Source organism: Ischnura elegans, chromosome 9, assembly GCF_921293095.1.
Source record: "Ischnura elegans chromosome 9, ioIscEleg1.1, whole genome shotgun sequence".
NCBI lineage: Eukaryota > Metazoa > Arthropoda > Insecta > Odonata > Coenagrionidae > Ischnura > Ischnura elegans.
The window spans coordinates 44542498-44560779 of NC_060254.1; the positions used below are offsets into that span (position 1 = coordinate 44542498).

The 18282-nt window shown below is 36.9% G+C and overlaps 1 protein-coding gene across 6 annotated transcripts in view; it reads left to right on the plus strand.

Moving 5' to 3' along the window:
• LOC124165262 (oocyte zinc finger protein XlCOF7.1-like) overlaps positions 1–17981 on the plus strand; it is a 30051-nt gene extending 12070 nt beyond the window's left edge. For 4 of the 6 annotated variants that reach the window (XM_046542590.1, XM_046542587.1, XM_046542588.1 and 1 more), the window contains exons 4-6: positions 2080–2394; positions 7876–8481; positions 16001–17981. In XM_046542590.1, coding sequence (XP_046398546.1) covers positions 2080–2394; positions 7876–8481; positions 16001–17911 — 2832 coding nt within the window. In that variant the 3' untranslated portion in view covers positions 17912–17981. The other 2 variants (XM_046542591.1, XM_046542592.1) reach the window with 2 other exon arrangements.
• Positions 17982–18282: the final 301 nt, after the last annotated feature.

An 18282-nucleotide genomic window follows, 5' to 3' on the forward strand; every position in this document is an offset into this window, starting at 1 on the left:
GCCGTTGCTCTACGATGCTTGTCCTACTCACGAACAATTTTGTTTAAAAGCTCTTGTAGGAGTATTGCAATAGAAATGCAGCCGTGTAAACTTTTAAGGTAAAACACGACAGGCACATAGCATGAACCTTCCCAAGAGATTTAACAACAATTGGGGGAATCTCAGCACCGTAGGATAATAACCACATCGTAGATTTCATGGAACCACACTTGGCCCTCCATCAGCCATTGCCTCTGCCATTTTTTTTCTTTCCAAGGCCCCACAGACCATAAATCACTTCCTCAAAGGAAATATCAAACCCCATCTCACCAACTTACCTTTTTCTGTCTACCAATTCAGTTCTCCCAGTTTCTGGAGGCCAAATGCTAGGTGAGTCACCTACTGAGCTCGAAGATATCTCGATAGCTTTCAGCAAATATATGATTGTATGACATGCACGAGGTTAAAAAAAGAATGAGACCTAACACAATGCATATCTGACAGCAGTTAAGGTTTTTAAGCTCTAATTTATTGACCCAAAGATTTATAGTCACAACAAGGCTACTAATTTAGTCCAAACAGGACCAGTTCAGAGGAAACAAGCATAGCATGAGCACATTCAAACAAAATAAGACGGACTGGAAACTTCAAGCAATGCAGACTGCGTATATCACATTGCTGCACCTTCGCCCCTTCGCTTTGAAGGCAACGATGTCACATACAAAATCGGTTGTGTTTGTCCCTTACTCCTTTGCTCGTAGCTTCGTTGCTTGAAAGATGGAGGGAGTGCACTCCTTCCCCTCGACCTCTACTTCAGCACTCTTCATGTATAAGCATTTCCAATTTCTTCTATCCACCATTTATTCCAACAATGTAAACACTTTTCGAATTTTTTTATACCACAGGTTTTGACACAAATTTAATTTACAGTTGCAATAATCCTCATAATAATGTCTGAAGATGATTTTTGAAAAATAAGGTCCTTAGCGTAATGGAAATCACTTGGCAAAGCAGATGTTGATTTTTAACCAGGTATTGTCCTTCAAAACTACGCGTTTCTCTACGTTTGATATGCGATTACTATTTGCAGTATATATGCTGCAGGATGCCCACTCGTAGCAAAAATTTTAGCATGCCCTCCGAAGCGAAAAACCCCATGCGATCTTTTACGCGTTCACCTCTGAGGTACCGACATGACGGCATGATGTTTATGAGTAAGAAAAACAAACAGAAGCATTTTAAAAATACGTCTTGCCTGCCGCTTGTTGTTTACCTAGCGTTTCAGATGACTGACTCACGCTGAAAACCAAGGCCTCTCAATTCTCCTTGGACTTACGACCGGTGAAGGGGAGGGGGGAAGATAAGAAGTTTGTGTAAGAGAGGCAACCCCATTTTCGGCTGCAATTTCTGGGATAAAAGTTGCACCTCTTACACGCACTAATACGGTAATCATCTGTAGAAGACATAAAAGAGATCACTGAAGGAAGAAACGATTAGTTATAATTACTGCTGGCTCTGACCAACCATGCTTAAGTTGCGCATTTAAATCAAGAATTTAACTGTTGCATCAATTTCTTTAAACACTGGAAGCTCATGAATCAGGAGTGAGAATAATGATTATGGCATGTAGCAATAATTGTATTAAAATGATGGATGGGCAGTGCACTGCCAAAAGGCCTATGATCGACATGTAAAAAAATGTGTATACAGCGAGTCCAAGAGGTCCTTCCCATGGTATGTGCTAAGTATAATGTGGTCTATCTCTTCAAAACTGTGCATAGTTACCTTGAAAGTAAACGGGGTTCACCGATTTTGTCGGTGACAGTATCAGTGGGGTGGAAATGTTACAGCCAGCTTTAGCCTGTTATACTCAAAGAAAAACTAAAGAATCATTTTAATTCTCAGGTATTATCATCCTTCTTCTTAGGAATGAATGTAATTTCAAAGAAGTAAGTTTTATTATAAACTTGCTAAGGCAATTGATTGAGAGCAGGTTTATTTTTCAATTTTTAAAATTCTAGCTTTTTCCTTCTCTGGCGAGTGAGTATCCAGCGTCCCCACAATTAAGATTTAATGAAAGCATCATGTTTTATCACCCAGGTGGAAAGATTGACTCTTGCGGAAGCTAATTACAAGCAGATGGGACAAAGGCTTCCTGAAAATAGCTTGATGACTGAAGATGAAGTTGGAATTCAGAATAATTTGTGTGAAATCCACGAGTCATCACCTTCTGCTTTTGCAGTGGATGCAAGTGTAGAAGAAGCCTCAGACTGTGAAGTGGATACAGTTGTGGATTTCTGTTGGTGTCCTGATTGCGGGGTAGAGTTCTTGAACCATCTGGAGTTGAAGGCCCATTTGGAGTGGTGCAGAGGAAGAGGGCAGCCATTTTGGTCCTCTTTGGATGAAGATAACAAGGTAGATGAGATGGTGGTTGATGAATCCAGTCAAGGTAACATACTGCCTCTCTTTGACCCAAACATCTGCTGTGGGAGGTGCAAGAAGGTGTTCAAGACAAAGGATCATCTAATACGTCACATTAACAAGCATGATTTCAAGTGTAAACCAATGATGTCAAAGAAGTCCTGTTATGAGGCAGAAGTTGCAGGTATTAGAGATGAGGATCATAAGCCTTCTGAGACAATTGATCATAGCTTAAGTCATGAGGAAAGAACTGCTCTTCAAAATGGAATGAAGGTTAAGTACAAGCCTAGGGTAAAGGAAAAGCCAAAGAGTTTTAATGAGCAGACGAAAGTAAAATATTGTATTGAGAAGCAAAACAGTATGGGATTGATGGAACATTCTTACAATGCGAAGAGTTCAGGTGGAAATGAGAATGAAAATGAGTCTGTGTTTAGATTGCCTGATGAAGTTTCTCTGCTGGTATGCCAGAAAGCTTCCTCACAATTCACCCCACCAATGAATACTTCATTTGAGATTTCTAAACTAAATTGTGATACATGTGGCTCACAATTTGATAACAAAGATCTGATGAATCTTCATCTAATTAGCTGCTCCGTTGACTTCAATGATGATATGAATGGAAGTTTTGACATGACTCAGGGGAAAAAATCTGTGGATACTACTAATAGAATTATCAAACCTAAAAAAACTGAATTAATGTCATTCCCAATGGTAGGAGGAAATGCTAGTCGAGAAAGCCATGATTCCAAAGATATGAATAATGTGTCATTCAAAATGGTGATGAATGAAAGTTTGCTCAGTGCTGGGGAGTTAGTATCATACGATTGCGATTACTGCTCTAAGCCGTACACAAACAAACAAGATTTGAGAAATCACATAGTGAAGTGCCATTTATCTATGAATCCTCAGAAATGTAATGTTTGCCATAAGCTGTTCACAGCTTCTGAAGAATTGGAAGAGCATTCACTCATGCATCCAAAAGGCAAGAAATTCTACTGCACAATTTGTGAAGAAAGTTTTTCCTTTCGACGAAGATTGAAATATCATATATGTGAAACTCATGGAGTGAATTCATCTTATATTTGCACACTTTGCTTTAATGGGTTTGCCTCTAAGAGTGATCTTGGTTTGCACCAATCTTTATTGCACTCCGTGTCTGAGAAACCTTTCAAGTGCACTAAATGTGGGAAATATTACTCTACCAAGTTCACCCTCCGCGCGCATGTAAGGTTTTGTCAGTTCAAATCTTCATCCCACAAGTGTTATATTTGTGGCAAGGAATTTGCATCTAAATCAAATCTTACTGATCATATTTTGGTTCATTCAAAAGAGAGAAACTTTCCTTGCCCAATATGCCCAAAGCGGTTTACAGTTTCCGGTGTAAGAAATACCCATGTAAGAATGGTTCATTTGAAACATAAGCCATTTGAGTGTGGTGTCTGCAACAAACGATTTACTACTAATGGGGATCTCAATAAACACTATGTCACACATTCAGATGATAGACCTTACAGCTGTCCTTATTGTTCAAAGTCCTACAAGGCAAAACGTCTTCTTAGTATGCATATGATCAATAGGCATGTGTCTACCTGATGAAGGTTTATGTTTTATCTTTTGTGTGTAAAATTTCCAATGCTTCAATAAATCAATGTTTTTCCATACTCAATGAACATATCTCATTAGTTAACACATTCAGTGTGGAGCACGTCAATTGTCGTGGTCCCATCCAAGCCGAGATACAGAGTCCGTCAATTGGCAAGCTCTGTTGGTCGGTCTGGAAGCCCTTTCTCCGCCTTCATATGTGACTAATATCCAGTTCTGAGTCTTCCAATCGTGTGCATGGCCTTCAGCAAGCTTCCCTCTATTGAACCTTACACGCCGTTTGTAAAAAGCACTATTTGAATGCAAGTTATTGCTTGAAAACCTCCCTCTATTTTTCTATCTTATTTTAACGGCCGATTTTGACGACTTTAATGAAAATTGAGCCCGTATTGAATGTGTTAATTTCCTAATGGAACCTATGAAAAAAAAAGTGCAAAAAATTGTGCGTCTATTTTGTTCCCTATGAATGATAACAACCTGTGTATGTTGGCAGTTTTAATACATAACTGGAAAGTTGAAACCTAATAAGCTTTTTGGGGACAATGCAATAGTGAACAATAAGAATTGGATGGCTGCACAAAACTTGTTTTATTATGAAGTATGAAAACTGCATTATGATATTGCTTCTAATTTTAAGTGGTACTGTTGCCAAAAAATATGTATCTATTCTTTTCTATCCCAATGGGCTAGATACCTTAGCTGAGTTTCATTTGAAATAAAGAGTTTTTTAGTTGTAATAAAAAATATTCCTTGAAAGATTTTTTAATGGAGTGATTAGCACAAAATCATTTACTCTAATTGAAAATCAATGAAATAGATCACTCACATTTTTCAATATTTGATTAGATGGGTGGCCATACGTAAAGTAAATAGCTAATGCTTACTTTTATAAAACAGTGGAACAGTGCTTTGTGAAATACCTATCAGATTAGATATTTGTCCTAGTGTGCAAAATTGAACTCAAGCTAATGTATTGGATAATAATTGTTCCTTTATCAGGTATCTGATTACAGAGTCCAGACACTGCCAGAGGTCATGAAATGTGCCCAGGATAATTCGAGTGAAATGAAAATTTACTGCTTTCTACATTAGTTTTTAAACATTTGGCTCATAGCAGGGACTGAAGACTTATTGCAAGATATTTTTCAATATTTTTCCTTTGGTCCAATTAAAAAAAATAGCTTTGGGTTACTTTTAGGTTTTAGTACTGGAGAAAGTGATGTTTGGACCAATAGCTACCATTGTGCTTTAATCAATGCCTATTATGCTTTAAATTTCGTAAATATAAAGTAAAACCTTTCCTTATTTAGGGATGGCATGCAACTAACGCTTTGATAATGCAGTGTAGATGATATTACAGAGTTTATTTTTATTTATTTATCTCAATAACCCCCAAAAACAGCACAATGCGGCCTTTACATCGGGAAGCCTATCCAGGCGGAACTGGAACGTGCGACCTTCGGTATGGTAGGCGAGGACCTATCCCCACCGCCACCAAGGCCGACAGTATGTTTTTGATTGCCAAAATATAACTAGCGATTGTGTTTTCTACTCTCTCCTGCTGTATTTGGACAAAATTTACCACACAGCCGATTGTGCTGCTCTGCCTCTGCGGATTGAATGCTCGGCATTCAATCCATTAAGTATTCAACCCAACTACTTATGTAGTAGCCAATATATTTATGTAGTAGCCAATGATTATTTGGGTTTTCTAAGTGAGGAAGCTAATTATATCTGCTCTTGAAGGTGAATATGTATGTTTTTTGTATTGCTCTAAGGGCAATTTACAGTTTGGGGAGGGAATGTACTCCCTCATCCATGTAGCAGAATTTTTTGGGCAGATTTAGGGGTGACGTGGGTAGGGTTTTTGGCACTACATTTTCTCTGGGACATTTGGTTGCAGTGTTCAGTAAAGAGTACATTGTGTTCAATAATTCTGCTTATACCATATCGATACCTCCACTGCATAAACGCTCAACAATCGCCCACCAAATCAGATATGCTCATCTAGATAGCCCTGATAGCACTAGCTGAGTGGATTTGATTCAGTGGGTGATTCTTGAGTGTTTATGCAGAGGAGATATTGATATAAGCACGTGTAAGAGCTGCACATGTGTAAGAGACGCACTCCTATTTTGAGCATCGAAGCTAAAGAAAAAAATGCGGCATTTTTTTATACTATAGTGCGGTGTTTCAGACGTATGCCTGGACTTTCGACAGCTATCAAAATTTCCTCTTTCAATACTAAAATTTTACGCAGCATTTTTTTAAGCTAAATTTACATGATATGTATGGCACTTGGAGATATGTAGGTATTCACTTGTAGTCTTAACCTTATGATGCTTACTAGGGATGGTCAGATCGGATACCTCGGATCCAAATATCTTCAGATAATGCGCTTCACCTTATACTCCAGGTCGGAATATCTTCAGATAATTAATGGTTATCGGATGTTTTGAAGTTTGTTGTGTAGCCAGTATAAGTTCCTCACTACATTTAAAATGAAAAAAGATGGTGAAAACCGTTCAGTTGACTGTAGTAATAGGTTTGTTATACTAAATCTCTTGTAATTATTTCAGTTATGTATCCAGTTACTATTCTAAGCCCAATATTGCCATTGACATTGGTATCTCTCTTATACTCTCTTACTTAGCATAGGAATATCAAAGTTGGTATAAAAAATATCGCTATGTAAACATTTACCTCTTTGCTGATATTTACTGAGGAAATATTTTTAAAATCCTCTCCCTACCTCAAAGAATATTTTTACATATTGCACAAGTAACAGAATTATGTGAAAGGAGCCATCTTTTGGACAGATAAATGACGTTTTTAGTTTCACCTTTGAATCATGCCTTTTCTACAGTATAGCAGTACATAGGTTACAATGAATAGTCAGAAATAAGCTTGCTGAAATATTATTTCAGTGCAGTACTCTTACATAGTATCTCTGCCATTGTATTACCACAGCATTTGCGAATGAGAGTGGGGTGTGAAAGCTGCGTGACTTAAGATATAATTTTTCCAGAAAGAAAAAGGAAGAACTATAGAAAAGTGGACGTCTTGAAACCTGAATTAAGATTGTAAAAGTAACCTTGTATTTATTTTCAAATTAGATGCAGGATCACTAGAGAGTAAGAAACATTGCCAAGGTTTCTTGTCAACGAAATACATATCAGTTTGCTGAAGGGGTTACATAATGCATTTGGTTCTTCTGATTTAATATTTACCTATTACAAAGGAACCACTGACTAGTCTGGGAAACATTAAATTTGTCATAGACAGTGGGGTAGCTAGGAATTTTGTCCAAAACCAGGGATGAAATTTTTGAAAAACGGGTTACTTAATAGAGGGTATTAAACTAATTTTAACTCTTTTCAAAAGAAATCTTTTGTAAATCCATGATTTTCCAATATTTTGTTTTCTTTAATGAAGGTAAGTATGTAATTGGGTTTTCATATTTCGGCGCCCCTCCCTCCCTCCTCTCTATGGCACTGGTCTTTCAATTCATTTCACAACAGAGTTGAATCTTGGGAATTCCAGGGTGATTCTAGAAGCATTTATTTATAGGAAAGAATTGTTGTACTTAAATGTGTGAAGCTTTTTAATGCTACAGATGATGCATGCGTATTCAAGAGATATAGCAAGTAAATGAGGAGCATGCTTACAGTTACGTTTATGTTTATAGAACTAGTGACTACTTCCGTGGTAAATTTGATATATTAACGGTGCTGTGTGAGGTGTAGAAAAACATAAAAAAGAGTGCCTCTACTGATTACAGATATATTTGATTAAAGCATTTATAAAAATGATGATTTTTTTATCATTTACTTCCTGCTGAAACTGATCGACTCAATTATTTTATCAATGCAGGTAGAAAAACTGAAGTTCGAAGAAGATAAAATGAAACTTTTGGGTCCTAGCCATCCTGAGATTAGGTTGATAAGTGAAGGTGAAGTTGGAACTCTTCCCAATGATGGTCGCAAGATCGTTGAATCATTATCCTATGATTCCAATAATGTAGAAGGTGCCACCGACAGTGAAGTGGAGTCAGTGGTAGAATTCTGTTGGTGTCCTGATTGCGGGGTAGAGTTCTTGAACCATCTGGAGTTGAAGGCCCATTTGGAGTGGTGCAGAGGAAGAGGACAGCCATTTTGGTCCTCTTTGGATGAAGATAACAAGATAGAAGAGATGGTGGTTGATGAATCCAGCCAAGGGAACATACTACCACTCTTTGACCCAAACATCTGCTGTGGGAGGTGCAAGAAGGTGTTTAAGACAAAGGATCATCTAATACGTCACATTAATAAGCATGATTTCAAGTGTCAACCAAAGGTGTCAAAGAAGTCCCCTTTTGAGGCAGAAGTTGTAGGTATTGGAGATGAGGATCCTAAGCCTTCTGAGACAATTCATCATAGCTTAAGTCATGAGGAAAGAACTGCTCTTCAAAATGGAATGAAGATTGAGTGCAAACCTAAGGTAAGGAAAAAGCCAAAGAGCTTTAATGAGCAGATGAAAGTAAAATATTCTATGGGGAAGCAAAGACGTGGGGTATTAATGGAACATGTTTGTAATAAAAAAAGTACTTATGTAAAGCAGAATGCAAATGAGCCTTTATTGAGGTTGCCTTATAAAGATCCTCTCCATGTACCACAGAAAATCCCCTCTAACATAACTTCACCATTAAGTGCTTCATTTTTGTCTGGAAATATGAATTGTGATAGATGTAGCATGGAATTTGCAAACAAGGATGTGATGAATGCACATTTATTCAGTTGTCCTGCGGACAATAATGATAATTTTGGTCGGATTCAGCTGAAAAAGTCAGCAGGTACATTATGTAGGGCCCAAAAGCATCATCTAATTGCTGAAATGAAGTTTGGATCAATTAAGAGTGTAAAAAGTGCCAGTGCAGAAGGTTATGATGCTAAAGAAGTGTATGATGTATCATCCGAAATGGTTTTGAATGAAAGTTTGCTCAGTGCTGGGGAGTTTGTATCATACAATTGCGATTACTGCACAAAACCACACACAACCAAACTAGATTTGAGAAATCACATTGTAAAGTGTCATTTGTCAGTGAATCCTCAAAAGTGTAATGTTTGCCATAAGCTGTTCACAACTTGTGAAGAATTGGAAGAACATTCAGTCATGCATCCAAAAGGCAAGAAATTCTACTGCACAATTTGTGAAGAAAGTTTTTCCTCTCAGAAAGGATTGAAAGGGCATATGAAGGGAAACCACGGAGGTAATAAATCATACATTTGTAACCTTTGCTTTAATGGTTTTTCATCAATGAGTGATATTGGCATGCACCATACTCTGGTACATTCTGAGTCTGAGAAACCTTTTAAATGTACTAAGTGTGGGAAACGTTACGTAAACATGGGTAATTTCAAAATACATGTAAGGGTTTGTCAGTTGAAGACCTTATCATACCAGTGCCATATTTGTGGCAGTTATCAGATGACTAGTTCTAATCTTAACAATCATTTAATACATCATACAGGAGAGAAAAATTTCCCATGCTCCATGTGCCCCCTACGGTTCTCACGTAGTGGTCATAGAAATATGCATGTAAGAAGGAGACATTTGAAATTTCGTCCACATGTATGTGGCATCTGCCACAAACAATTTTCTACTAAAGGAGATGTAAATATGCATTATATCTCACATTCAAATTATAGACCTCACAGCTGTACCAAATGTTCAAAAACATTCAAGAGAAAATATTCTCTCAGACTCCATATGCTTCGAATTCATGTTTCAACTTAATGATTTTGAAATTAAATTTCTTGATTCGCTTGATAAACAATGTTTTATTTGTGTTGTATGTTAATCATGAATTATCTCTCCCTAGAGAACCAGTGTTTGCAGATTATGTCCTTGTTCAGTCACTCTTCATATGTTCCTATTATATGAATTCCAGTCTGTAAATTACAATGTAGAAGTGAAATTCCATGTAATTTTTGTCTAATTATTTAATCCCTTTATGAAGAGAAGCCTGAAGTACAGTAGAATTTGGTCGTGCAGCTGCCAATTCAGAAATTGAAACTTAGTAACTAGAGATGGGTCGAATAGCAGATTTCTCGAACTCGAATGTCGAATTCGAATAGTAAATCATTGCTCGAATATTCGAGTACCTCGAATTTCGAATTACCTCGAATACTAGAGTTGCCCAAAGAATATTAAACGTATGTTTCTTCTTCTATTTCCCTTGATGAATGTATAAATAAAAAGGTATCCAGTGTCGATCTCGATCTGTCATTTTTCAAGGGGATGGACGAAAAAAACGATGAATGCGGGAATGTTAGACTAAGTTGCCTATGCATCAGGAAACTCATGATTTTGGCAAGTAATTGTGATTTCCTTTAAAGGATTCAAACAGGAATTTAGCTGATTGATGGAATATTTTAATTTTATGGAAACAATTTGGACATATAGTTGATTCAACTAACATCTCTTTCAAATATTCTAAGGGGAAACACCACCTCGCGAAAAATGATTGTATGCAGTCTCGGCATTTACACTGCTACGATGGATTTATGCCTGATGTATACATTCTTATCTACCAAACGCCATTTCAGCGGCACGCCCATCTGATACTCGGCTTCATCCAACTTCTTATTTTCAGCAGGTAGCTCGCTATACCCCCTCTCCTACTGTCAAGTGCTAGCGGACAATCGGAGGTATTTTGCAAAATACATGTGCTTCTCCACTGGATTTTCTTCAATTATTTTCAGTCCATCTTTGGAAGTTCTCACGAGATAAGAAGATGAATTCGAATTGCTATCAGGGAGAAACCAAATATCCTGAGAAAATATCCCTTTGTCTGTGACTGTGACAAGAGGCATTTATAGCACGACTCATAAGTTGTAACTTGATATATGTTTTTGGAAAAAAATACCACATCAACTTCCGAGAAGCTCTGCTGCTCATATTGAGTCTCGCCAGAATGCTAATTCTCCGTCGTATTTTGACATTTATTGCCTCGTGTAAAATGCTTAAATAAAGTCAGAAATGCGCCGTGTTTGATCTTATTCTGTTTTAAATTACGTGCACATTACTAATTTTTCAATCCAATAAAGGTGTAATATCAATTGCTGAAAGTCATTTTTAAACATCTTTTGGGCTAGTAGATGACTTATGCAGCAGTTGACCTCCAGAAATGGGGAAGTTTGAAGCAGGTAGGCAGAAAAAGGTCAGTGGGGGAGAAAGAAGGAAGGGTGAAACACGATTCTATTAGTCTCCTGTAACTTGATATTTTCAATTGAAGCTTTTAATTTATGGTCTTCATAATACAAACCCTGCGCGAGCTGGGGCCTTTTGTTTGATTTCGGATAGGAGGAAAGCGTTGGAGGCGGGGCCGAGGGCTGATGGATGGATATTCAGATTTTTTTCACACGATCAATTTTGGTTCCCCACGTCAAACTCTTTTCACTGCTCTAATCTGCGAATTTGATGTAGTTCGTCAACTTGCCTAAAACGGCGCTGCATGCACTAAAAGACTAGAGTTCTCTACATTTTTCGGAGTCAACTACCAACGAAGTGCGTGTGACAGTGTATGACGTGAAATTCAAAGTATTCGAGGTATTCAAAGATAGTACCTTAAGCATAATTATTTGAGATCTCGTCTTTGCACATCTTTAGTTTTCATATTTCGTCCTCCCCACCCCACACCTCTCCCTAGCTACGGCACTGGTCTTAGAGTATTAAGTCAATTCATTTCATAACAGAGTAGAATAATGGGAATTCCAGGGTGATTCCAGAAGCATGTATTTATAGGAAAGAACCATTGTACTTAAAGGTGTGATGCTTGTTAATGCTACAGATTATGCATGAGCATTCAAGAGACATAGCAATGAACTAAGAACTAGTGACTAATTTCCTGGTAAATTTGATATATTAACGGTGCTATGTGAGGTGTGAAAAAGCATCAAAAAGAGTGCCTCTACTGAGTAAAGAGAGATTTGATTGAAGTATTTATAAAAATGATCCTTTTTTATCATTTACTCTCCTCTAAAACTGATTGACTGAATTATCTTATTAATCATGCAGGTAGAGAAACTGAAGTTTGAAGAAGATAAAATGAAACTTTTGGACCTTAGCCATCCTGAGGCTAGGTGGATGAGTGAAGACGAAGTTGGAGATCTCCGCAATGATTGTCACAAAATCAATGAATCATCATTCTATGATTCTGATCATTTAGAAGGTGCCAAAGACAGTGAATTGGATTCAGTGGTGGAATTCTGTTGGTGTCCTGACTGTGGGGTTGAGTTCTTGAGCCATCGGGAGTTGAAGGCCCATGTAGATTGGTGCAGAGGAAGAGGACAGCCATTTTGGTCCTCTTTGGATGAAGATAACAAGATAGAAGAGATTGTGGTTGATGAATCCAGCCAAGGGAACATACTGCCACTCTTTGACCCAAACATCTGCTGTGGGAGGTGCAAGAAGGTGTTCAAGACAAAGAATCGTCTAATACGTCACATTAATAAGCATGATTTCAAGTGTCAACCAAAGGTGTCAAAGAAATCCCCTTTTGGGGCAGAAGTTGATATTATTGGGGATGAGGATCATAAACCTTCTGAGCCAATTGATCATAGCTTAACCAAAGAGGATAGAACTGCACATCAGAATGGAATGAAGGATAAGTGCAACTCTGGTGTAAGAAATACGCATGAGAGTATAAGTGCGCAGACGAAAGGAAAATATTGTATGGGGAAGCAAAGACGTGTGGTATTAATGGAACATGATTGTAATAAAAAGAGTTCTTATGTAAAGCAGAATGCAAATGAGCCTTTATTGAGGTTGCCTGATGAAGATCCTCTACTTGTACCCCAGAATATCCCCTCTAACATAACTTCACCATTCAATTCCGCATTGGTGATTTCTAAAATGAATTGTAATTGGTGTGGCTTGCAGTTCAAAGGCGAAAAACTGTTAAAAATGCATTTAATCAGCTGCTCTGTCAATTTCAAGGATGATATCAAGGAAAGTTTTGATCAGAAACTGGGGAATGCATTTGCAAAAGCGATGAATTCTGCCCAAGAGCATAATTTTGTTACTGAAATGAAGTCTGGATCAATTATGGGTGTAAAAAATGATTCTGAAGATGAGAATCTTGTGTCATCCAGTATTGTTTTGAATCAAAGTTTGCTTTTTGCTGGAGACATAGTGTCATACATTTGTGATTACTGTGCGAAACCACATACCAACAAACTAGATTTGAGAAATCACATAGTTAAGTGCCATTTGTCAATGAATCCTCAGAAATGTAGTGTTTGCCATAGATTCTTCACAAATGGTGATGAGTTGGAAGAACATTTACTCATGCATCTAAAGGGCCTGAAATTCTACTGCACAATTTGTGAAGAAAGTTTTTGCTCTCAGCAAGTATTAAAAGAGCACATGCAAGGAACCCATGCAGTGAATAGGCCACACATGTGCAACCTTTGCTTTAATGGGTTTTCATCGAAAAGTGATGTTAGCATGCACCAATCTCTTGTACACTCTGAGTCTGAGAAACCTTTTAAATGTACTAAGTGTGGGAAATGTTACACAAACAGTGGTAATTTCAGTGTGCATGTAAGGGTTTGTCAGTTGAAGACTTTATCATACCAGTGTCATATTTGTGGCAAATATCAGACATCTAAAGCAAATTTATTGAATCATATTACATATCATGTAGGAGAGAGAAATTTTCCCTGTCACATGTGCCCAAAACGGTTTTTACTCAGTGGTCATAGGAGTGTCCATGTACGCATGGTTCATTTAAAAGTTAAACCATTTGAGTGTGGCGTCTGCGGGAAACGATTTTGTGCTAATGGCGATCTGAAGAAGCATTATGTCTCGCATTCGAATGATAGACCTTATGGCTGTCCTGAATGCTCTAAGACCTTTAAGGCAAAACATAATCTGAATCTGCACATGCGCAACATCCATGCTTCAACACGATGACATATACAACTCTTCATCTCATAGAAAGAGCCAATCTTGTGCTCTGTCATCACTGTGAAGGTATTGATCTAGAGATCAATCTATCAAGAGATCTATGATACCATAAAACAAGTATCATGTAGCTAATTGATCTCATATTATCTCTGCTTTCCATTTTGTAGTTGTGATATCTGTGTGCAGATGGCTACATATAACAATTGATAAATTCATGTTAAGGTTGTACATTCTTGTAAACTATTTCAAAGTGAGATATTCACAGTGAAAGTCATTTAATACATCATACAAGAGAGAAAAATTTTCCATGCTCCATGTTCCCCATAAAGTTCTCATGGAGTGGTCGAAGAAAAATGCATGTACATATGAATGATTCATTTGAAACTTTGTCCACATGTATTTGGCATCTGCAACAAACAATTTTCTACAAAAGGAGGTGTAAAGATGCATTATATCTCACATTGAAATGATAGACCTTACAGCTGTGCCAAATGTTCAAATATGTATGTTAAAGAGAAAAAATTCTCTCAAAAGCAATATGCTAAAAAGTCATGTCTCAACTCAATGAAGTTCTTTATTCCCTTGAGAAAAAATGCACTAGTCGTGTTGTGTTTTAATCATGAATTATCTCTCCTTAGAGAATCAATATTTTCAGATTATGCCCTTGCTCAGTCACTCTTCATATGAATTCCAGTCTGCTAATTACAATGTAGGAGTAAAATCCCATACATTTTTTTTGTATAATTATTTAATCCCTCATTAAAGTGAAGCCTGTGGTAGTTCAGTTTACCACATCTGTGGTTATTTTCAAGGTTACTGATGCCAGATGTGTGATGCATTCACCGTGGTAAAATAATCATTGTAGCATTTGATAAAAATTAAAGTGTGTGAAATTCCTGATTTATCTTTTATATCTTTGTAGCCATGGATTAATAGCCTTTACTTGATTGATTTTGCTTCACATTTAAATCTTATATCAAATGTGGACATAGATTCTTAAGGCTGTTCTGAGATTGATCACCAACTTCAGGTTTCAAAGTGTCTAATGGAATCTTCCCTTCAATTGCTTTGACAATGGCTTACATAGCATTAAACATAGTCCCAGTGGGTGCTTCCAGTCATATTCCATATTATTTTTAACCGTCTGTCCAGTAGGTTTCCCTCTATGAACCACTGCCACCCTAATAAATTGATTAATAGATTTGTATAGCCCCGTATGACTATTAACCCTAAAGATGCCTATGACGTTTACATAATTGAACCACTGGGATTCCAAGATTAGCAGGTGAAGACATTCATGCCTCCCACAGGGTCAATACATACTTCAAATGTATCTTTCATATTGCTACCACAGCATTTTCAATTCAAAAATGGGCTATTAAAGATGCACAACTCAAAATATAATTCTACTAGAAGGACGCAGGAAGAACCATACAGTAGTGGCCATCATAAAACGTTTATTTAGATTGCAAAAATAACCTTGTATTTGAAATTAGTCAAAAGTTTAATGGATAGTTTATCTTCCTCAATGAAATTTTGCTGTCAGCTGAGTGACTAAGAGTGGGTTTGTTCCTTGGGCTCTGTATTCTGCGACCTATCAAAAAGGAATTCATTTGTGTAATAATGCACTGCTGACTGCTCTGACAAAAATGAAATTTGTCTATCTGTTTAAGTCGATTCATATTACACATAGCAGAAATCTTGGAAATTCCAGGGTGATTCCAGAAGAATTTTGTCGTCTGAAAGAACCATTGTACCTAAATGTGTGATGCCTTTTAATGCTTTAGATTATGAATATGTACTCAAGAGACATTGTTGGTATTTGAAGGGCATGCTCAGAGCTGGATTACGTTTATAGAAATATTGACTGATTTTCTGCTAAATTTGATTGTCTTAATGGTGGAATATGGGGTATAACAAGGCATCGGAAAGAGATGCTTCTACTTGGAAAAGAAATATTTGATTGAAAATTAGATGAAGTGCTGTTTTTTTAATCATTTGCTAGTTGCTGAAATTGATTGATCCCATTATTTTTTTAATTGAGCAGGTGGAAAAACTGAGGTTTGCAGAGGATAAAATCAAGCTATTGAGTTCAAGTCATCATGAGACAAAGTGGGTGTGTGAAGGTGAAATTGGCACTTCTCTCAATAATTATAATAACCATGAATCAAAACTGTATGATACTGACCATGTAGAAGGTTCCACAGACAGTGAAGTGGATACTGTGGTGGAATTCTGTTGGTGTTCTGAATGTGGGGTTGAGTTCTTGAACCATTTGGAGTTGAAGGCCCATTTTGAGTGGTGCAGAGGAAGAGGACAGTCATCTCGGTCATCTTTGGTTGAAGATAACAAGGTAGAAGAGATGCTGGTTGACGAATCCAGCCAAGGTAACATACTGCCACTCTTTGACCCAAACATCTGCTGTGGGAGATGCAAGAGGGTGTTTAAGACAAAGAATCGTCTAATACGTCACATTAACAAACATGATTTCAAGTGTCAACCAAAGGTGTCAAAGAAGTGCCCTTATGAGGCAGAAGTTGTAGGAATTGGAGATGAGGATCATAAGCCTTCTGAGACAATTGATCATAGCTTAACTCATGAGGATAGAACTGCACATCAAAATGGAATGAAGATTAAGTGCAAACCTAGTTTAAGGAAAAAGCCTAAGAGTTTTAATGAGCAGACAAAAGTAAAATATTCTATGGGGAAGCAAAGACGTGTGGTATTAATGGAACATGATTGTAATAAAAAGAGTTCTTATGTAAAGCAGAATGCAAATGAGCCTTTATTGAGGTTGCCTTATGAAGATCCTCTCCATGTACTACAGAAAATCCCCTCTAACATAACTTCACCATTCAATACTTCATTTTTGACTTCTAATATGATTTGTGATAAATGTGGCTGGCAATTCAAGAGCAAGGAATTGTTAAATCTGCATCTAATCAGCTGCTCTGTTGACTTCAATGTTGATGTCAAAGAAAGTTTTGATCAGAAACTAGGGAATAAATTTGCAGAAGCGATGAATTTTGCCCAAGATAATCATTTCAAAGCTGAAATGAAGTCTGGATCAATTATGAGTGTAAAAAATGCTTGTCAAGAAGGTTATGATTCTAAAGATGTGAATCCTGTGTCATCCTATATGGTTATGAATCAAAGTTTGTTTGTTGCTGGAGGCGAAGTGTCATGCATTTGCGATTACTGCACTAAACCACATAGCAACAAACTTGATTTGAGAAATCATATAGTTAAGTGCCATTTGTCAATAAATCCTCTTAAGTGTAATGTTTGCCATAGATTCTTCACAAATGATGATGAATTGGAAGAGCATTCACTCATGCATCCAAAAGGCAAGAAATTCTACTGCACAGTTTGTGAAGAATGTTTTTGCTCTCGACTAAAATTGAAAAAGCATATATGTGAAACTCATGGAGTGAATTCATCATATGTTTGTACGCTTTGCTTTAATGGGTTTGCTTCAAAGAGCGATCTTGGTGTGCATCAATCTTTGTTTCACATAGAGTCTGAGAAACCCTTCAATTGCCATAAATGTGGGAAATATTACTCTAACAAGGTTACCTTCAGTGTGCATGTAAGTTTTTGTCAGCTCAAATCTTCTTTATACCAGTGTCATATTTGTGGCAAGAATCAGACAAGTAAATCAAATCTCACTAATCATCTTTTGGTTCATTCAAAAGAGAGAAACTTTCCATGTCCAATGTGCCCAAAGCGGTTTACAGTTTCCAGTGTAAGAAATACCCATGTAAGAATGGTTCATTTGAAACATAAGCCATTTGAATGTGGTGTCTGTAACAAATGTTTTACTACTAAAGGGGATCTCAAAGTGCATTACGTTGTACACTCGGATGACAGACCATACAGTTGTCCTCAATGCACGAAGGCGTACAAATCAAAACGTTTTCTTAAATTACATATGTTCAACAACCATGTCTCTATGTGATGTATTTTTTGTTTATATTTTGTCTCTTAAATTTCTGTTAACTTTAATAAAACAATACTCTTCAGTACAACTTCAGAAGTTCAATAGAAATAGAAATAGAAATTTTATTCACCTGCTAGGTCTTACATGATGTAGACATAGGCTTTGTCATATTATATCTACTCCTAAACTACAGAGATTCAATGTTCATATTCCGTAGGATTTCAAATTTTCACGTTGGCAAATACAAACATGCAAAATTGCAATTACAATAGTATACAATTTATAAGTAGGTTTTGTGAATGATAATATTTGCAAGTTTTTACTACCTAATTTACAATTTTACAACATTTTACAAATTACAATTCCTTTTGGGTTTTTAGAAAAAAAGA